The following is a 22735-nucleotide window of genomic DNA, read 5'->3' as shown; positions in this document are numbered from 1 at the left end:
CATGTGACTACTGGCTACCGTACTGGAGCAAAGACATGGCTAAGAAGACAGGCCTGAGAGGGGACCCTGCTGATCGCTAAAGAGGAGGACAGTTGTTGGGGGCAGTTAGTGGTACTGGTGTCCAAACTTGAGGCATCTGTTCACTTTTTGGGAGCTCAACACGAACCTTCAACACCAAGGAGATGGCTTGAGGTTTCACACTCACCCAGTAGCTAAACATGACAGGAACTGTGGAAAGGGCTTGCACTGTTACTCCTAGACATGGACACAAAGAAGGGCAAAGCTGGTGAGAAGAATAGGCTGGGCACTCCTTCCTTTCCCAAGGCCAAGCGGCAGCAAGCCTCCACCCTAAACTCCTCCTGCTCTCCCTCCCTGCGTCCCTCTCAGTCCTCTCCCTGGACCCCCCTCAGCCCCCAGCCCCAGATTCTAGGGAAGTAAGTAAAGATTGGACACAAATGAGATCATTCAAGGAAAACTAACTGACCCCATTTCCAAAGAGTTATTTCTGCCCTCCTTCCTGTGAAATTTTATTTAAGCAAGACTTTTTCAGGCTTTCTGTCTTAGGTTATGCACAACAGAGCATGTCTCTCAGCCACCTTCCCTGCCCCTTTAATTCAGCTCCTAAGTGATCCTAGAAGGAGTCCCATGATCTGAAATACCCAGAATGGGACCCTGAGTTTGACTCCAGCATCCAGGAAGCCAAGAATCTTTTGTCTTCAAGAGGGTCTACTTCCTAGGGTTGTTGTAGGGATTAAATGAGTTAATACATGTTAGGTTCTTAGAATAGTGCCTGGCACAAAGTAAATACTCAGTGAGGGTTGGTCATGACTGTTCTCTCAGGGACAGCCAAGGAATGCAACACACAACAAAAACCAAAGTTGACACACACAATTCGTTTACCGTGCAGCCGTAAGTAGTGGTTTCTGACACCAGTCATTCAAGTCTCATGCTCACTAGTTTTCTCCTTGAAAAGGCAGGTCCTTGCTGCAGCTTCACATTTACTACAAAACCTTGCTCTTTGCTGTAGGTCAGGGAAGCATGTTCTTTCTCCAGCTCTCCTCCCACTCCAATATACTTTTAGAACAGAGGGATATATGCTATATTCTCTGGAGTACTCTACAGAGGTGCTGCAGGTTTTCTGCAAAGTTCAATTTAAATGCCACTTAAATATATTTTTAATTAAAAAGAATTTTTTTAGAGACAGGGTCTTGCTCCACCACTAGGCTAGAGTGTAGTGGTGCAATCACAGCTCACTGCAGCCTCAAACTCCTGGGCTCAGGTGATCCTCCCACCTCAGCCTCCTGAGTAGCTGGGATCACAGGTACATGCCACCATGCCTAGATAATTTTTTTTTTTTTTTTTTTTTTTTGTGGAGACAGGGTCTCACTGTGTTTCCCAGACTGATCCTGAACTCCTGGGCTCAAGGGATCCTCCTGACGTGGCCTCCTAACATGCTGGGATTATAGGCATGAACTATCACACCTGGCTCTATTTTTAATTGTTAAAAAATATATAAAGCAAAACCTGGACAAAGGTATCTACAACAAATTCCAACATGCTGGAGACCACCTACTCACTTTAGGCTGACAGTTTGATTCCTTTTTTGCAGACCTTGGAATAAAATGTCTCCTGCCATCTCTTTGTATATTTGAACTTCTTATAATTTGTCTTTGATTAGGAAGGTGGTAGTGCTAAACTGCTCTTTTATTTGTGTGTTTGAATTGTTTCTTTTCTGGTTGAAATCTTCCACCAATGTAAACACTTAGTTCTGACAATGTCAGTGGTGGTCAGTTCCTCATCACAGCCCATGGACACAGCCCACATGTATCTGGAAGGCTCAGGCATTTTCTTGGAGCATGTTCTCCTCAGGTGGCACAGTCAACCAGGCAGTCACAGGTGAAGCATAATGTGGCCATCATGTCATACTTTAGATAGACTTGGAAATTTCATTTTGTTTTGTTTTGAGACAGAGTCTCACTTTGTTGCCCAGGCTGGAGTGCAGTGGTGCAATGTCGGCTCACTGCAAACTCCGCCTCCTGGGTTCAAGCGATTCTTGTGCCTTTGTCTCCTGAGCATCTGGGATTACAGGCACGCGCCAGCATGCCTGGCTAATTTTTGTATGTTTAGTAGAAATAGGGTTTTGCCATGTTGGCCAGGCTGGTCTCAAACTCCTGACCTCAGGTGATCCACCTGCCTCGGCCTCCCAAACTGTTACTGTGCCTTTTCTGAAATTCTTTTAAATTGTGAGGACTTGTTTGATTTTTAGATATAAGGTAAAAAGTGCAAGATGTTCTTATAGCTTTTTAGCAATTCAGCTTTGAAACGAACACTTCGTAATTCTCTTCTTTCAAATTTCTGGATTGATTTTATTGTAGTGTATTCTGAGATTACACAATTAACTATTTTTAACTGCTTCCATTTCCAACCCTGATGTGTCAGTGGGAATGTTCTGTGTATGATGCACCGAGACAAACTACAGAAAGAAATTGGATCTTAAGTGTTATTAAGCAGGCAATTGTCATTCTTAGTTTTGTGATTTCCAATTTTTACTATTTTAATTGATTTTATAATAAGTAAATACTATACATTTGAACTAATTTTTAAAAATAATAAAATGCCATTTTTATCTTTTTCATGATATAGCATTCTATTTTAAAACAGGGTATAACTCATATGAAACATTTTGAATCCACACTTTAAAAGCATTGTAGTGGAAGGCCCTGTCCCTCCCACAGTGAAGCTGGAACAGCCTGTCCTGGCAGAGAAAAGGGGGTCAGAAGTTACCATCACATAAAGTTGTCAGCAAACTTTAAGGGCAGACATTGCTTTTACATCAGATGCTAATTGGTAGCACTTCTCATCGTACCTTTTTGGTCCATTTCTCTAATACGAACTTCTGGATCCCAGCAATTCTCTCGCACCACTCTGAAGACTTTCCCATCTTTCAACAACTTTGCTTCTCCCTGGGGCAGAAAACCCACATTACTAAAATGCAACCTAAGACCACTTGGACTAATCTTTCCTCATGTGCTTTAGAACCTATTTCTTCCCTAATATTTGAAAAGATTTTTACTTAATCCTTGTGGAAGTAGAAATCAGTAATTTAACAAAAATCAGCTTTCTTTCCTCATGCTTTTCTTTGGCCTAGAGTTGAAGGGGTGTGCTCTGTGGGTGTCAATGGCTGGACACAGAGATAGCAAGGTTGAGGTTATGTTTCTCTGGGCTGCATGACTGAGAATGGCTGATCACCTTGCTGATCTGAACCCCTGGCTACTAGATACAAGAGGATGGCCCAGCGTCTGGAAAATGGTAGTTCTATAACATTTAGAATTGAAAAGAACCTTTGAGATAGACCACCTAGTCCAACCCTCTCATTTTATGGAGAAGCAATATATGGATAATGGCAGTATATGATTTGTCAAACAGAGCAGGGCCCACTAGTGTCAACACCTGTGGGAGGAGGTGGGCAAAGAAGTCAGTCTGGTAGCAAGCACAAAATTTGGTACTGAGCTACTTCTTCCACCAGGCATCATGCTTGCCTGGGTACACAGCAATAATTTTTAAACATTTTAAATGACAAATAAAAATTGCATATATTTATGCTGTACAACATTATCTTTTGATATATGTGTGCATTGTGGAATGGCTAAATCAAGCTAATTAAAATGTCCATTACTTCACATACTTATTTTTTTGAGGTGATGACACTTAAAATCTATTCTTTTAGCAATTTTCAAGTATACAATACATTTTTATTAACTATAGTCACCATATTGTGCAATAGATATGAACTTATTCCTCCTGTCTAACTGAAATTTCATATCCTCTGACCTTCTCAATCTCTCCCCACCCCTTCAGCCTGTGGTAACCACCATTTTGCTTGATGCTTCTGTGAGTTAGACTTTTTTAGATTCTACATATAAGTACAGTATTTGTCTTTTTATGTCTGGCTTATTTCACTTAACATAATATCCTTCAGTGTTATTCATGTTGTTGTAAATGATAGAATTTCCTTTTTATAAAGGCTGAATAGTATTCCATTATGTATATATGCCACATTTTCTTTATCCATTCATCCACTGATGGACACTTAGATTGATTCCATATCTTGGCTATTTTGAATGATGCTACATTGAACATGGGAATGCAGATACTTCTTCAACATACTGGTTTCATTTCCTCTGCATATATAGCCAGAAGTAGAATTGCTGGATCATATAGTAGTTCTATTTTTACATTTCTCAGGAAAACATATGATCATATCAATAGATACAGACAAATTTCTACATCCTTTTATGACTTTAAAAAACCTCAATAAATTAGGTATAGAAGGAATAAAGCTGTGGGATTGCCATACATGAACTTTATTGTTGATCAACACAATAAAGTCTATGTATGGCAATCCCACAGCTAACATCATACTTGATGGTGAAAATGATGAAAAGTTGAAAACTTTTTCTCTAAGATCAGGAACATGACAAGGGGGCTCATTTTGCCACTTCTACTCAACATCATAAAGGAAGTTCTAGCCAGAGCAATGAAGCAAGAAAAAGAAATAAAAGTCACCTAAATCAGAATGAAAGAAGTTAAATTGTTTCTGTTTGCAGACAACATGGTTTTATATATAGAAAACCCTAAATATTCCACCAAAAAACTGTTAAACTAATAAATTGGGTAACGTTGCAGAATACAAAATTGATATATAAAAGCCCATAGCATTTCTGTATGTTAACAATCTGCAAAAGATATCAGGCAATCCCATTATTTATTTATTTATTTCTCGAGATAGAGTCTTGTTCTGTTGCCCAGACTGGAGTGGAGTGCAGTGGTATGATCTCGGCTCACTGCAGCCTCTGCCTCCCAGGTTCAAGCAATTCTCCTGCCTTGGCCTCCCAAGTAGCTGGGATTACAGACATGCGCCACCACGCCCGGCTAATTTTTGTGTTTTTAGTAGAGACGGGGTTTCACCATGTTGGCCAGGCTGGTCTTGAACTTCTGACCTCGTGATCCACCGGCCTCAGCCTCCCAAAGTGCCGGGATTACAGGCATAAGCCACTGCTCCCAGCATTAGGCAATCCCATTTAAAATAGTATTTAAAAATACTTAGGAATGAATCTAACCAAAAAGGTGAAAGATCTGAAAACTATAATACATTGATGAAAAAATTAAAGAAGACACAGATGAATGGAAAAACATCCCATGTTCGTGGATTGAAAAATTGATATTGTTTAAATGTCCATACTACCTAAAACAATCTATAGATTTAATAAAATGCCCCCCAAAGTTCCAATGACATTTTTACAGAAATAGAAAAAAAAAACCCATACATTTCATGTAAACCACAAAAGATCTCAAATAGTCAAAGCAATTTGGAGCAAACAGAACAAAGCTGGAGGAACTAAAAACCTTTTGCACAGTAAAGGAAACGATCAACAGAGTAGAGAGACAGTTTATGGAACAGGAGAAAATATTTGTGAACCATATGTCTGATAAGGAGTTACCATCCAAACTATATAAGGAACTCAAAGAACTCAATGGCAAGAAAACAAATAACTGGGTGAAAAAAGGGGCAAAGGACCTGAAAAGACATTTCTCAGAATAGACATACAAATGGCCAATAGGTATAAGAAAAAATGTTCAACTTCACTAATCATTGAGAAATGAGATATCATCTCATACTTTTTAGGATGGCTGTTATCAAAAAGACAAAAGATAATGTGTTGATAAGGATGCGGAGAAAAAGGAACCCTTGTATGCTCTTATTTGGTAACTGGTACAGCCATTATGGAATACACAACTTTTTAATACTCAGAGCAGGGGACCAAACTAAATGGTTGTGCAGAACATGGCAGTGGCATCTACGTTGGGCCTCCAGTTTGTGATTCCTAAAGAAAAGGGGAAGAACTAGGGTAGGCCCTGGAAATAAAATTGCCTGAATTCAAATTCTTGTTCTGCCACTTACTATGTGGTCTTGAGCAAGTTAAACAATATCTTCAAGCTTCAGTTTGTTTATCTTTAAAATAGGGATGATAATGACTTACCTTAAAAAATTAATGTGACTTACATTAAAGGGATCATATCAGCATGAAATAAGATAATCCATATAAAGCGCTTAGTGGAGTATCTGACACATAAGTGTTAGTTATTATGGTTATTTGTTATTAATGTTGTATAACTAATTAGGGGCTAGACAGTGTTCCTCTGCTTTGAGAGCACACCACCTTTGGTGGTGCTTCAGGGCCTCAAGGTTACCTTTGGGCCCCATAGATTGTCCAAGTGGGTGTGCAATGATCAAAGGCTTTGAGCTCTGCTTGGTGGAGTCCTCTGCTCTCCTCCTCCTCCTCTTGGCTTGATCATGAATTGCATCCAAGGCTTCATCCTTCTACTCCATAGACAAGACATCCTTCTACTCCATCTCCTGCATGAAGAAGTCTGGACGCTTTTCACCTTTAAGTGCTGTAGCCTGTTCATTTTGCACAGGCATATATGAGGAAGACTTCAGATCCACATTTTATTTCTCAGGGATGGGGAACAGGTCAGTGAGCAAGTTGACTTGTGTAATTGTGACAGGTGTCCACACACTAGCAGAGCTGGGTCTCTGACATCAGGACACCAAGATTGATGTGCTTCAGCTCTGATCCTCCGTTGACCATGCCAGCATCTGAACCACTTCCTAGGTTGGGGAATCTCCTGCAGGAGTCTTGGTGGAGGCAGGGCCTAGCCTTCTTCTGCAGAAGGCCAAATACTTGCTCCCCCTGCCCCAAGCTTGGCCAATCAATGCTTGGTTTTGCATTAAGTGATGCAAAAAAACAGGAAGAGTTGAATTTATTCTGCCAGTGATTCCAGCAGTGGCCATGTACAGTGGCTACTGGCAGTGGTGCTGGGGGCAGTATCCAGCTGGGGCAGCAGCCTCCTTGCCAGGCTGTTCCTGTGGTGTTGCCTTAGCTGTGGCTTCAATCATGGGAATTCCCTGAGTTTCTGCAAGTTTTCTGAGCTTGATTCCACAGATACTTTGTAGTTCTTGAGGGGCTTAAAATATTTCAACAAATTTCTTTTCTTCTTACACTAATGAGTGTTGGTTTCTGTTGCCTGCAACCAAGAGTCCTGACTGATAATGATTGCACAAATAGGATATAGGAACACATGTCTTTTCATTTGGTGAAGAAGGGAGAGGAGAGGGGTGATGGTGAAAAAAAAAAGTTGAGAAACAAACTTTGATTTGGCAAATTGGAGGATTTATTTATTTTTGCTCCTTGCTGGGAAAGCTTAATCACTATAAAATACCCAGTATAGCAGAGTGCCAAAGAGCACAGTCTTTGCATTCAGACAGCTCTGGGTTTAAATCTCATTAAATTACTTACTAGCAGCACTGACTAGTGAAGTTACGGGCCCTCTGAGTTTAAGCCTCACTTTTTCTGTCTGTAAAATGTGGATCATTATACTTGTCATGCTTGTGGCCATCCAACATCCTTGGAACACATCCTATGTGTGAAGAAACGTTCACAATTATAAATTCTGCTTTCTTGAGGTAGAATCCAAAATATGCTTTCCCAGTCTCCCTTGTAATGGGGCATTAGCATGTGCTCTGGGCTTTGCCAATTATATGCACCCACCTGTGCATATAACTTTGACCTGGAAGTGAGCAATGTGAGGAAGTAGAGTCCACCTGTAGATAGGGGTGTTGTCTAAGATGTTGAACATGACTGGAGCAGCAGAGGCAAAGCTTCTAGTCTCCAGCCTCGGCAGCATTAGCATGAGCATCCTGTCCATGACTGGGAGTGGCAACACTTGCATCCTTGTTGGAGCAGCTCACCAGGTGAATGTGGGCATTGATCATGTTAGCACAGCCCTCAGAGCTTGATCTCTGGCCCTCACAGGAACTCTGGGAGCTGTTTTTCTAATTAAACTAACTAGAGTGAATTCTGTTGTTTGCAATTAAGAACACTGAGTGATAAAGAAGATTCAATCATAGAATGTAAAGAACTTAGCACCAGGCCAGAGAGCATGCTCAATAAATAACAGCCAGATTTTACCATGTATTATCAACTGCAAGGGAGGAAATTGGGTTTCTGTGGGAGATGCCTGAGTAAGTTTTGATTTCAAACAAAGCAGAGTATCTTAAAGCTGCAATAGATTATTTAGTTCAGCCCTTGCATTTTACCAATAAGTCCATGAGGTGCAGTGACTTGTCCAAGGCCATATGCTTAGCTGGTATAGAGCTGTGGTTTATGAAGCCATTTTCCATCTCACAAGGCTAATATTTGGTGATGGGTGTCTATGTAGTAGGCTAAAGTTAATTACTATAATTTCCTAAAGAGTTTGATCTTTTAGGGGCTGGGAGTGCCTCTCATTACATGGCAGGAGAAGCAGACTCACCAAACTTCACTTTTTCACATCCTTCATGCTAGATCCATGGTAAGAAAAATGAACGGTAGCAAGTCGGTAGAACTCTTTCTGAGTAAAAATCACTGCAGAGCAGCTGTGCCCGTATAATAAGCCCCCAGTTCTCATTGTTTTTTTTTTCCAGCCAGAATTTTGAGAGCTGACAGCCATTGTAAGGAATCAATCCCTGATCTCTGTCGCTTTACATTCAGGCAAGGCTGTGGATGTGTCTGTCAGCACTTGCTGCTGGAGGAGGAAACAGGGATTTCTTGGGTCCTGTTTTTTAACACTGACCTCAGCATTAACCAAGATCTTAAACTAAACTAATAACCAAGTAATGGGAGCGAGCTGCTTTAATTTAGACAACCAGAGCCCAATCCCATTTTTTCCTAAACTCTCAAAAGAAAATCAAGTTTTTTTTTTTTTTAAACAATTCCTCCATGCAACTATTACTATCCAGATAACACACTTTAAATACACCTCTTATATTTTTAAAGCCAGAACTTCATCTTGGAGTCTGATTCCTAGGGAACCTAACCTGTGAACTTCTGACTTTTAAGTTCTAATTCTAATACTATCCCCAAACAAGCCCAAATATGGCTGGTATTTCAAATATCTGATACTGCATGTACCATCAGAAACGTATTTTCTTGTCTTTCCTTTTTTTTTTTTTTTTTTAGATTGAGATGGAGTCTCGCTCTGTTCCCCAGGCTGGAGTGTAGTGGTGCGATCTCGGCTCACTGCAATCTCCGCCTCCTGGGTTCAAGTGATTCTCCCACCTCGGCCTCCTGAGTTGCTGGGATTACAGGCGCGTGCCACCACACCTGGCTAATTTTTGTATTTTTAGTAGAGACGGGGTTTCACCATGATGGCCAGGCTGGTCTCCAACTCCTGACCTCAAGTAATCTACTTATACTTTTATAAATATTCAATCAAAAGACAAATAATGTTTTTCAGTTCTGAGCAAGGCTTTGCCATGACAAATGACTACCCCTCAATTTGTTTGGGGAACACTGAAAAACCAAGAGTTAAGAAGAGAAATGGAGCAAACCAGAGAAATGTTTTGGAAAGAACTTTGAGAGAACAGGAATCTCCAGGGTAAGTCAATCCTGGGGGCAGAACACATTTCTTCACTAAAGGAACATAGGAGAGTAAGAATTATTTTCAAATCCCAAATCCTGGATTTTCTCATTGCTCCCAGCCTATTTTGCATAATTGTATACATTTGCATGTTGTTTACATTTGCATATTGTTTTCTATGGACTCAAATCCCTGACAACTGTAATTATGAAAAATACAGACTGGGTATGTTTTGGTTTGCTTTGTTTTGTTTTTGAGAGAGAGGGAGTGTGTTACTCTTTTGTCCTATTTGATTACCATTGTATCAGATTTTGCTGGAAATAAATAAGTCAGTAGATGTGACTGGAAAATATTTCCTTTTTGTTTTATTTTGGAGATTTGGCTACTAAGTTTATGAAATTTCTTGATATTAAAACAAAATGAAATGAAGGCCATTCAAATCCACTATTGAAGGACAAACTGAAGACAGGGACATGGAGTAAGAAAAAAAAAAAATCACAGCTGCCTGTCCCTGCAGCTGGGGCTTCCTAGCTGCTTTGCCGTCAGCTCCATTTATATCATATTTTCCCTCAGAGAGACTTGAGTCCAGCTTAGAGCATCAGATCCTGGTCTAGGAACTAGCATTTTGAATGGGAGAAGTGAAGCACAGTGTTTGAATTGGCACTTAGTGGACACACAAGAAGGTGAGGATGGGCTGCCTCAGAGACAGTGATGTTTAAAATTCTTGAAAACCTAAGCAGTACCATTCAGGACATAGGCATGGGCAAAGACTTCATGACTAAAACACCAGAAGCAATGGCAACAAAAGCCAAAATTGACAAATGCTAAAGAGCTTCTGCATAGCAAAATAAACTATCATCAGAGTGAACAGCAACCCACAGAATGGGAGGAAGCTTTTGCAATCTATCCATCTGACAAAGGGCTAATATCCAGAATCTATAAGGAACTTAAACAAATTTACAAGAAAAAAAACAACCCCATCAAAAAGTGGGCAAAGGATATGAACAGACACTTCTCAAAAGAAGACATTTATGTGCCCAACAAACATGCAAAAAAGCTCATCATCACTGGTCATTAGAGAAATGCAAATCAAAACCACAATGAGATACCATCTCATGCCAGTTAGAATGGCTATCATTAAAAAGTCAGGAAACAACAGATGCTGGAGAGGATGTGGAGAAATAGGAATGCTTTTATACTGTTGGTGGGGGTGTAAGTTAGTTCAACCATTGTGGAAGACAGTGTGGCGATTCCTCAAGGATCTAGAACCAGAAATACCATTTGACCCAGCAATCTCATCACTGGGTATATACCCAAAGGATTATAAATCATTCTACTATAAAGACACATGCACACGTATGTTTACTGCAGCACTATTCACAATAGCAAAGACTTGGAACCAACCCAAATGCCCATCGATGATAGACTGGATAAAGAAAATGTGGCTGGCTGGGCGCAATGGCTCACGCCTATAATCCCAGCACTTTGGAAGGCCAAGGCGAGCAGATCACCTGAGGTTGGGAGTTCAAGACCTGCCTGACCAACATGGAGAAACCCTGTCTCTACTAAAAATACAAAATTAGCTGGGCGTGGTGGCACATGCCTGTAATTCCAGCTACTCAGGAGCCTGAGGCAGGAGAATCACTTGAACCCGGGAGGCAGAGGTTGCGGTGAGCCAGGATTGTGCCATTGCACTCCAGCCTGTGCGACAAGAGCGAAACTCCATCTCAAAAAAAAAAAAAAAAGAAAAAGAAGAAAAGAAAATGTGGCATATATATACCATGGAATACTATACAGCCATAAAAAGGATGAGTTCATGTCCTTTGCAGGGACATGGATGAAGCTGGAAACCATCATTCCCAGCAACTAACACAGGAACAGAAAACCAAACACTGCATGTTCTCACTCACAAGTGGGAGTTGAACAATGAGAACACATGGACACAGGGAGGGAAACATCACACACCGTGGCCTGTCGGGGGATGGGGGTCTAGGGGACGGATAGCATTAGGAGAAATACCTAATGTAGATGACGGGCTGATAGGTGCAGTGAACCACCATGGCACTTGTATACCTATGTAACAAATCTGCACATTCTGCACATGGATCCCAGAACTTAAAGTATATATATCTCTATCTATCTATCTATCTATCTATCTATCTAATCCCCAAAAAACTCTTTAGTGGTTCCCCACTGTCTTCAGGATCAAGTTCAAAGACCTAAGCTCATTTTGGGGCCTAAACCCCTAAATCCTTCATGGCCCTGTCTGATGAGGTTTCTGGCTTCCTCTCCATCTTTTTGCCTCTTTTTCACTCTCCCTACTCTTGTCTGCCTCTATGTGTTCTCCACAGAGCAACCAAAGTGGTCTTTTAAAGCCATTAAGACCCTCCAAAGAATTTGCATTGTTTTGAGAATGCAATCCAGACTCTTTAGCGTGCCCTGCAAGTCCCCATGTGGCTGGGCCTCTGCCTACCTTGCCAGCCCATTTCCTACTATCTCCCCCTTTCACTGCATTTCAGCCACATTGCCCTCCTTTCTGTTCCTTGAACACATCAACTCTTTACCACTTGGTGGCCTTTGCAACTGCTGTTCCCCCACTTGGAAAAGTGTTCCCTTCTCATCCTCAAAGCCTTTGCCAGGTCACAGACCAGCCAGCCTCTTGCTCTCTATCACATCACTGCTTTATATTCCATTCTCTGAATTGATCATGTTGACTTGTGACCCCTGGAATCTGAGCACTATCAGAGCAGGGACTATGTCTATCTTGTTCACCAGCATATTCTCAGTGTCTAGGTTGGTGGGCCTGACACAAAACAAGTTTCAATAAAAAGTAGTGAGTCAGTGAATGAATGTGTGAGAGCCAGTGGTTCTCAAACTTGAATGTGCTACTTTGGGAGGCTGAAGTGGGAGGACCACTTGAGGCCAGGAGTTCGAGGTCAGCCTGGGCAACATAGTGAGACCCCCTGTCTAAAAAATAAAATAAAATAATGATCTGGGCATGGTGGTGTGTACGTGTAGTCTCAGCTACTTGGGAAGCTGAGGTGGGAGGATCACTTAAGCCTGGGAGTTGGAGGCTGCAAGTGAGCTGTGATTGCATCACTGCACTCCAGCTGGGCAATAGAGCGAGACCTTGTCCTTAAAAAAATTAATAATTAAAAAACCCTTGACGATGCATCAGAATCACCAGGAGGCTTGTTAAAACAGGTTGCTTGCCCTACCTCTAGAGTTCTGATTTGGTAGGACTGGGGTAGGGCCTGAGAATTTGCATTTCTCCCAAGTTCCCAGGTGATGGTGAAACTGGTTGTGGGACCACAGTTTGAGAAATGCTGGTAGCTGAGTGCTTGAATTCTGAGCTTACATATGTTTAATATTTCATGCCTTTGTTCCCTTTCTTCTTTTCCTAGAACATGGTTTCCTTATTCCCTGGGCAAGCCTCCCCGCCTGCTTTAAGATGTGGGATGGGCATCATTTCCTCCAGAAGGCCTTCTCTGATCCTTGGTGCCCAAATCTCTGCCCCTTAGCACCTGATGTAAAGGGAGTCCTAACCTTTCCATGCTGCATTGGGTTAACTCTGCACATTAACTAGATTTCCAGACCACAAGTCCTCCAGAGCCTGCATTAGTCATGTCTGTATGCCAGCTGGAAGCTCAAGAATATTCCCTCTGAACTCGGAGAGGACATATGATGCCTCTGAAAATGAAGTCAGACCCATGCCCTGGGCAGATCTAGACTCCCAGCTCACTCTTGGGGCTCGTTATTTCTAGAGGGCTTTGCCCACAGCCTTCTTTTTGCTTTTTCCTCTTACCAAACTCAACCCTTAATAACACTGTCTTCTCCCCTTTGTCTCCAGTGTTCAATTTTTCCAGCTTGTGCTCAAACCTAACTGTCCCATTTATTTGGTCAGCTTTAATATACTGTAATAACCTGTAGAGAGCACTAGGTCACTTCCTCCAGGCAGAGCAATAAATGCTAAAACTGGTTGGTGGGGGTGGGGAGAGGGGAGAGAGAGAGAGAGAGAGAGACCTTTTAATGTGTTCTCAAATTCCAATTTTATCTTCCTAAATACTACTCTTTGAAGTCACCTCCATTTTCCCCAATTATTCTGAGAAATCTGAGTGCTGTTCCCTTGTCTACAACAAAGCTAATACATGGGCAGAAGAGTGGGGTTCCCTGGAGGCCCAGCCTGCAGTGAGGTATCCCATGGCTCAGCTCTCCCTGAGTGCTACTGATGTTCATGCTTTGGAAGAAACTCACCTTGCTGTGGTGTTGGAGCTGCACCCAGCCTCCGTAGCCAAACCTCTGCAGTGGGGAGAAGCACAGTTAGAGTCAAAGAGCAAAGACCAGGCTGCAATCAAGGGGCATGCTAAGTGCAGAAGATCCTGAGCTCCACCTTTCAAGCATTGCCTTCCCATTTCCCCCATACCCATGTATCGCCTATTTAGTATTTACAATTAAATTCACTTACATTTTTCCTTCAATATATTTATACAAGAAGAAAATTCTGTTATCTCAGCAGTGCTGGTTTTATCTTTTCCCCTAATGCAGCTTGAATTTTTAAAATAAAGATTAACATGAAAAAATATTGTTCATGTGCCACCTAAAATCATTTCACAGGCTACCAGGAGTACATAGCTCCTAAGGACCACTCTTTAGGAAATACACTGCTTTTCAAACTGTGGGTTGCAATCCATGAGTAGATTGTGATATCAGTTTAGTGGATAGGGACTCAAACATTTTAAAACAGGAAATCATGTATGTAGCAGATGCTGTTGGTGTCCCGCTCATATCCCTTTGCTTTCACACTTCTGTGCATGCCAGCCCACCTCCATCAGCCAGCGCCTGCATTTCACTGGCTGAGGGCTTTCTCCTGGAACCTGCTTTGATCAAGCCATCCTAGTAGGTCAGAAGTACTAAGAAATTAGCCCCCTGCATCCCCTTGGCCCAACGCCCTTAACAGATAATTGAGGGAGTTGTATATAAATACACTGAACACACCGTACCCCACCCCTCGGTCAGGATAACACAGAGATGAGGCACACATTTTGCTCTGGAATACAAACCTTTCACTGGCTGCCCTGTTTTCCCTGTCTCACTTCCTCACTCTACTGGTGTTTCCTGGGATCACCTCCAAAGCAAACTACTTGCATCTGAATCCTTGTCTCAGGGTCTGCTTCTTGGAAAACATAAGAGAGTAAAGGAATGGAAAGGAATAGAATAAATTAGAATGTCTCCCATGTATTAAGTAATGGTTTCATAACATTTTTCTTCCCATTTAATGTATATAAATGTTTGTACTGAGTCATAATGTAAAATAGATTTCCGCCTGGGGATCATGCATAAAAACTGTGGAAAGCCACCGCCTGAAAACATAGGTAAATATGACTCAAATAACTATTGACTTTATCATATCATATCATACTGCATCATATCATTATTCCTTCTTCACGCTTTCATGGAGTCCCATCTATGACAAGCCTTACTAGGGCAGAGAAAATAAAAGTGAAGGTTAGTTCCAGCCCATGTGGAGCAGAGTCTTGGGAGGTTAAGGCTGGGATAGGCAAGGAATTGAAGGGCCACATCATTGCGTGTGAGACGCACTGTGACTGTGATGCACAGGTGCTCTGGGGGCCTTGGCGAGGGAGCTGACCTAACACCTTGGGCTGCGGTATTGGGAGGGAGGTTGAAAAGGTAGTCCTGGGGTCAGATTGCAGAGGATCTTCTAGTGTTCAGGATTTCCACGCTTCCTGCATGGCTCTCACAGTGTGGTGTCAGAGGGAAGGAATGGAGGCAGGAGATAGCTACATGAGGGAGCTCCTTAATGGCTCTGAGTTGGTCAGCGGTGATGGGTCAACGAGTAAAGCAAACTGAACATCAACTCAACCTCTCACTTGTGGCTGGATGAGGCCAGGGTACAGCAGTTGGTTCTCATGCTGTGGTGCAGGGAAGTTGTCTGTAGGGAGTCAGGTCTTGGTGGACTCCTTTCCTAGCTCCCTTCACCACTAGACTGAGGGGAAGGTCTGGGCCTGGGCCACAGTGCAGCATAGAGGTGTTTGTGTCTCTGTCTGTGCCTGGGGTCTGCCTCAACAGCTTCTTAAGGTTTGGATTAATTCTATACCAGTCTTATTCCACCCAGGTATGAGGTCTGTTCTTGAGTCCTAGCCCCAAATTATCATATTACCTTTAGAAATCTATCTTCTGTTTCTTCCCCAGTGACATCAGCAGAACCGGTTTTGCAGGCTGGGCAGGCAAGGGAGCTCAGTTTCTCCTCTCTGCATCCAGCCTCTCCTTTGCTTGTGCCCTCAACCCCTGCTCTCACCCTTCATGCATTCAAAGCCCTGGTACTTTTTCCTTCTTTTCCCCTGGAAAAAGCTGCCAAGAGAGGTGTGTTGGGGGAGGAATGGAATATGACCTTAATCAGTTACACTTTAGAGTGAACTTAAGACTATGTGCTCTTAAATTGGAAATTTGCCACTGAATTTTTATCCTTAATGTAGAAGAAAAGGTTTTATTTCCTTCTTTCTCTACTGCCTGCTTTCTCCCGCTTCTTCCTCACTCTCTTTCTTTGTTACTTTCTCGTAATTCTGTAAGGAACTGTAACCCATATGTTAGCAGGTAGAGAAGTATTCCATCTGGGGAAGGATAGGGAGGTAGGAAAGGCAGAGCAGAGGGATCCTCCCACATGCAACAAGTCACTTACAAGGCACTTGACTTTGTTGGTGTGAAATGTCTCCAAGTCACTGTATCCTTATGTGTGTTAATGAAATGAGGCTAAGAGGAGTGGTGGGGACATAAGTTTTCAGGGGAATTAGCTGAGATAGTGCGTATAAAGCTGCTGACACCAGGCCTGGCCAGTGGACAAGGCTTCATTCATGCTAACAATGATGCTGATGGTGACGGTGGTGATGGTGGGGGCACTAATTGCCATGGTGGAGGGAGTGAGGTGGTGGTAGTGGTGTGGCTGAAGTAGTGAGTATGGTGGCAATGGTGGTACCCGTGATGGCTGATGGTGATGGTGCTAGCAGTGACAGCCATGGTGATAGTAGCAGTGGGGATGGTGGTAGGGGTGGCAGTTATGGCGACAGTCTTATTCCAACCCCAAATAGAATACCCTGGGGTCAGAACTAAGGAGAGCCATGAAGAAAAGAGCCTTTTGTCCCTCTGTGTCCCTCCCTCCCTTTCCTGGAAAGTATAAAGTGCCAATTTACCTCACAGGCCCCTTGCAAAGACTCAACTTATTTAGGGCAACTTTATTCTTCTCCAGGTCTGTGCTTGATGTAGCCCCGCAGTTCTCATCCTAGGTTAAGCCGAGCCTGGAGTCTAAAATTTATGACCCTGGGAGTGGTTTTGGTCCGAGCATATGCCAGGAAGCATCTACAATCTGAAAGTGTTTGACTGACAATAACCAGTGTCTCACAGCATTTATGAGCATGCCAAATAAACAATTGAAAACATTCAAGGAAATTCAGTTTTATATACAAGAGATATGTTTCTGAAATGGGCATGTATGAATCAAAGTGGATGAACTGAATGACATTGTTAATGTCTTGAAGACATCACACCTCCATGAGGTGAATAATGAGCCTCCTGGGTGATGAAACCAGATATTTATCTCCTCAGAAGGATTTTCTAAAAATCAAATGATGTCTAGGATTTTGTCTTCTAAAGCCTTATATCGATGAAGTGCAATTGCTAACAAAAGAAGGTGTAAGTATATGGTTTTTAAATTGGAGGTCAGAATTTTTTGCTCCATTTATAATTAGAAGAATCTTTGCAAGCCCTACTATTGGGCAGACAGTAGGTTGTCAGTAAGGCCTTGCTGGAGGAAAAAGCTGAAACTGTATCATCCTCACTGTTGCTGTGAATAATCCATTGCAGATCAACCTGAAACATCTTTCACCACTGTTTCTTGGGCCCCACCTCCTGTTTGTGACAGCAGAGAGTGTGGGTCCTCATTCATCAGAAACAATTTGATCAAGTATCCCTGAATCCATTGTCTTTATATGTCAGATATGTTTTTTTTTCAAGAACCCTACTTGTAACTCTGACTAAAATTATTATTAGCAAGTGAAAATGAAAAGATTTCTCAAATCCCAGTCCATTGTCATCATTAATTAAACATCACTTCAGGCATGTTGATTCTGCTTTTCCATCTCTTCATTGTGCAAGAAGGTCAAGGTTATTCCAGCAGCAGTACTCTCTTGGGCCAGTTTTCTCAAGATGGATGTGGTGGTGGGGAGGCTCTTGAGGGACCACGGTGGCCTCTCATAGCTCTGGGATTCTAGGTTCATTTCTGAGTCTCAAGCATCTCATCTGTCAAGTGAATAATATAAATCTTATCTGCATATTTCACAAGGTTTATGTAAATTATTTCTCCCTCTGTCTCTCCCTGGAAGTACGAAGTGTTATGACTGTAATGATGGAAATGATGTAGATGGTGATGATGAAGTGTATCAGCTGTCTGCTTGCAGCATATGAGACTACTACATAAGAAGAAACCTGGTTTGGAATGAAAAACCAAACATCATATGTTCTCACTCATAAGTGGGAGCTAAGTTATGAGGATGCAAAGGCATAAGAATGACACGATGGACTTTGGGGACTCGGGGAAAGGGTGGGAAGCAGATGAGGGATAAAAGACTAAAATTGGGTGCAGTGTATACTGCTTGGGTGATGTGTGCACCAAAATCTCACAAATCACCACTAAAGAACTTACTCATGTAACCAAACACCACCTGTTCCCCAATAGCATATGGAAATAAAAATAAATACATAAAAATAAAAAAAGAAGAAGAAACCTGGTTTATTGGGACAAAATTCCTCTCCCTCTTTAAAGCAATAGCTGGTGATAGAAAGGAGAGGGAGTTTGGAAGCTGGGAAGTCCAAGATCTGGTGAGAACCTGCTTCCTGGTTCTAAGATGGTGCCTTCTTGCTGTGCCCTCACGTGGCAGAAGGGGCGAACATGCTTCCTTGGGCTTACTTTATAAGGGCACTAATCTCATACATGAGGGCTCTGCTCTCATTACCTAATCACCTCCAGAAGGCTGCATCTCCTAATACCATTGCCTTGTGGACGAGGGTTTCACCTGAATTTTGGGGGGGACATACACATTCAGACTGTAGCTCTCTCTATGCCTCAAAATCCTGTCTGCACAAGGAGGTGTATGCCCTGGAGCTTGGAGCCCTGCTTGGAGGGTCGATCATGCTAGCTAGCTCTCTCAGTGGGATAGTACAGGGGGGCGTTGTCCTCTAGAGACCACTGTGGTGGTTTCCAAAGCATTTCATGTGGATATTCTTTCATACTCAAATAGAGAAAAAAGCTGTAACAGAGGAATTAGTGTTTTTTTTTTTTTTTTTTTTTTTTTTTTTTTGCTAGGTATAGTTTATGGCTATTTTAAAATACCAAATACTAAAATTTGGATTTTTCTAAAACTCTCAGATTAGGGAGTATAATCTATTGCTTCCATTACCTGTATCACAAGTTAATCAATGTGTTCATTGCATCATTCATCAGGCAAATACTCATAAATGAGGGGTAGAAAGTGGTGGGCGCCATAAGATGTAAGAAACTGCATGCAGCTTCTAAACAAGGCAGATGCACTCCCACAAAGTAACTGGTGCATTCCCTTCATGAAATCATTAACATTGTGAAGTGGTTTACACTTCAGTAAACTATGATGAGGACAACAGCACTCAGAACGGCATGTTCCTGTGTAAACATGTAGAGTCCTTTTAGGAAGAGCAGGTTGAGAGGTTTATCTTTTATCGTTAGCTGTACATAGGATAGGCTTTCAAAGATTTTGTTTTTCAATCCACAGTTTCTACCACCCCTCTTACCTAAGATACCAATGGACAAAGAAATACTTAAGATAAACATTCTTCGATGAGACAACTATGAGAAGAAAATAGTTTCATCTATTTGCACAATGAACCACATTTAATTCAAGTTTGGGTTAATTCATTTTCCCTCACTTGGGATAAAAAAGTTGAAACATTATCGGTGGTGTGAAAGTACTGGCAGAATGCTGAAGATTGGGTAAAACCTGATATTAAGCCTGAACAAACCTCTAGCCAATTTTATATTTCTTTCATGTTCCTCACCTTCCTCTTTTTATATTCATTCAAAAGTTCTTAATGACAAAAGGAAATTTCCATCTTTAGAGAAACACAAAGAATACTCTCTTAGGAGATGTCACTGTGCAAAAGCTTCATGTCATTTATTCTCGGGTTTTTTGATGTACCTACTTCCTAGTTCTTCAGGACAAAGATTTATAGAATAAAGAACATCAAACAGTAAAGGTTTCAGGCAGTGTCCTAAAATAGACTAAAAAAATTCACAAAGCTATCTCTTGTTGCTTCTAAAACTTATTTTAAACATTTTGGAAAGGAGATATATTTTAGAAGTCCTCGAAACTGATCACATTCCATTTTTAATAGTCTTCTACTTAAAATTGTAACTTTAAATTCTGTAGTTGGCATGTATCTTCCCAGCAGCTGAATATGTGATTTTTGAAAAGGTAAATCTGCCTTATTTAAATTGTCCAGATATTTTAAAGAATGGTTCATTTGAGGGAAAAAAGGGTTTCTGAGAAAGCACTTATTTCTTTAATCCAATGTTCTTTCAAAATAAATATAAAAGTCATTTTTAAAAGCTACAAAATCAGAACTACCAAATAATTTAACCCCCTCGCCCCCCACCAAAGCAGATAAACTAGACATCTAATTCCACAAAGAAGAGAAAGGCATTGAGAAACCCTGGAGAAGTTTCAGAAATAATTCAGCAAGTTAATTACCATTACCTTTTTTAGATCTGGCCATTCTTTTGGTAGAATATGACTATGGATGTCAATTTTCATCTCCACAGGATCAGAGAAGCATGTAAGGAAAGAAGTTTTGATATCAAGAGACCTTTGTGAAAACTGTGGAGTTAATCGATTTACTTAGTCCCTTTACAGCAACCTTCAGGCAGCAGTCAGTAGGCCTGCCCAACCCAGTCTAGGTCCATTAGAACTGCTTTATTAAAGTTCAAAGTTCTGTTTATTTGTTAACCAAGCTTTGGTTAACCAAGCTTTATTTGTTAATCAAGCTTTGGGTCAACACAGTTTGGTAGTCAGGACTCTTGGCACAAAACTTAAAAAAACAAAAACAAAAACAACTGTACTCAACTGTATGAGGTCAAAAGCACAGCAGGATGCTTTGACTTACAGCAGGTCAAAAATTGACTGATTTTTCATTTTAAATATTTTAACTTAGTTTTACATAGTTAATAATTAAATAGTTTGTAGTTAAAAATAAAACCATGCAGAGGGCTTTTACAGAAAAAGGATAGATCCCTGACTCACCTTTTCTTACTTTTCCTTGCACTATTCAGAAGCAGCCAGTTTTTATGATTTTGCTTTTTGTTCAGTTAGTTACTCCCATATCTTTAAATAATATTTAACAGTTGTCTTGTTCATGAAAATTTAACGTGTTGAAAAGTTATGGGGAGGTTTCACATTTTAAATCACAGAAAGAGTCCACTCTTCATATATGTTTTTTCCTCCAGTGCCTTTGTCTTGGACTCATTCATTCATGCATTTTTTTCCTTTTTTTTTTGTTTTTTAATTTGAGACGCGGTCTCACTATATTGCCCAGGCTGGTATGGAATTCCTGGGCTCAAGCAATCCACCCACCTTTGCCTCCCAAAGTGCTGGGATTACAGGCGAGAGCCACTGCACCCAGCTTCATTCATGCATTTAACAAACATTTATGGAGAACTGCTATGTGCTGACGATGTAAGGTTGACTGAGAGAAAGATGATACATATCCTAAAGTGTAGGGAAAAGAAGATAGTAGCCATTTCCATTTAGCATTATCAGAGCAGTCAGGGAGGGCTTCCAATACAGCAGAAAGTGGGGCTTATATGGTCATGCCTCTAAAGAGAGCCTGGAACAAAACAGCCCTTGATTGTTCTGTGTTTACCCTTTCCTCTTCCTGGACAGCTTAAAATGTTCAAGGGACCCCAGGTCCCCTGGCAAACCCTTAAACCTGCCTTGGTTGCTCCCTTCAGCTCAGACTCCACAATACATAAATTGAGTAGTCAAAAAGCTTCCTTCTGTAATTCAGCTAGATTCTGGATAAATTATAACAGACAGCTTGAAAGAAAATAAAGGAAATCCTTGAAATCCATTTTTTTAGAAGTTCAGTGAGCTAAAACTGAATGAGTAAGCCTTAAACTAACATGGAGGCACTTGCTAATACTGAGTAAGTAAGTGCAAGCATTTTTAGAGCACTCCCAATGGGCCAGGCACTGGTCCATGAATTTTAATAACGTCGGTTCACTTATTACTCATAACATTCCTGTGGGGGAAGAACTAGGACCAATATTCATTTTATAGAAGAGGAAACTGAAGCACAGAGAAGTAACTTGTTCATGGTTACGCAATAGTGTGTGGGAGAACTGGAATTAGAATCCAGAAAATGTGGCTTCAGACTCCTAGAGATTTCAGGGTTAATATCCCACAAGGGAATGGGAGATAATAATATGGGCTTGTACAAAACTGAAATGCCCTCATTACACTAAAAGTCTGGAAGGATCTAGACCCTCAGGGAAAAAGTAGTCTAGGAAAAAAAATCCATTGGCCAAAAAGAGGGAGTCTGTAATGAAACCTGTCTTCACTATGAGGGGAAAAAAAGAGAAGAAATAACAATTTTCTCTGAGAATTTCTTTGAGAATTACTATTCAAGGTCACCCACTAAGATTTTAGTTAAAGTACCACTCACCTACTTCCTCCCACCCTGTCTTAGTCAATTTAGTGTTGCTTTAATAGAATACCTGAGTCTGGATAATTTATAAAGAAAAGAAACTCATGTGGCTCACAGTTCTGCTGGCTGGAAAGTCCAAGAACATTGCACCAGGAGCTGTTTGGCTTCTGGTGAGGGCCACATGCTGAGGTACAACATGGTAGAAAAGCAGAAAGGTATGCAGATGTGTGCAAAGAGGGACAGGACAAAGGAGGCTAATGAGTTTTATAACAACCCACTCTTGGAAGAACTAATCTATTTCTATGAGAATTAATCCAACCTCAAGAACTAAACCAGGCTTGTGAAAAATCCATCTTAACAGCCTAATCACCTCTTAAAAACACCACCTCCCGATGCTGCTACATTGGCAATTATATGTTAACATGTTTTGGTAGGGAGAAATTACATCCAAACCCTAGTACTACTTTTGACCAGAAAAAGGAAATGTAAATCCTCCCTGAAGAAAAACATCCCAATTCTGTCTCCTCAGTAT

The 22735-nt window shown here is 41.3% G+C and overlaps 1 protein-coding gene across 4 annotated transcripts in view; it reads right to left on the bottom strand.

The window, feature by feature from the left end:
- ACMSD (aminocarboxymuconate semialdehyde decarboxylase) overlaps nucleotides 1–20406 on the bottom strand; it is a 60285-nt gene extending 39879 nt beyond the window's left edge. Inside the window, exons 1-4 of one of the 4 annotated variants that reach the window (XM_515804.9) lie at nucleotides 20259–20406; nucleotides 13717–13761; nucleotides 2867–2963; nucleotides 206–255 (exon numbers count right to left, since the gene is read on the bottom strand). In XM_515804.9, the coding sequence (XP_515804.1) occupies nucleotides 206–255; nucleotides 2867–2963; nucleotides 13717–13761; nucleotides 20259–20315 (249 nt within the window). In that variant the 5' untranslated portion in view covers nucleotides 20316–20406. Of the gene's footprint in view, nucleotides 1–205; nucleotides 256–2866; nucleotides 2964–13716; nucleotides 13762–14522; nucleotides 14630–20258 lie in introns of all 4 variants that reach the window. The other 3 variants (XM_009443354.5, XM_009443355.3, XM_054679007.2) reach the window with 3 other exon arrangements.
- Nucleotides 20407–22735: the final 2329 nt, after the last annotated feature.

The sequence above is a fragment of the Pan troglodytes genome, chromosome 13 (assembly GCF_028858775.2).
Source record: "Pan troglodytes isolate AG18354 chromosome 13, NHGRI_mPanTro3-v2.0_pri, whole genome shotgun sequence".
NCBI lineage: Eukaryota > Metazoa > Chordata > Mammalia > Primates > Hominidae > Pan > Pan troglodytes.
Note: the sequence above shows the minus strand (reverse complement) of the source record. Positions and strands in the feature narration are given on the sequence as shown.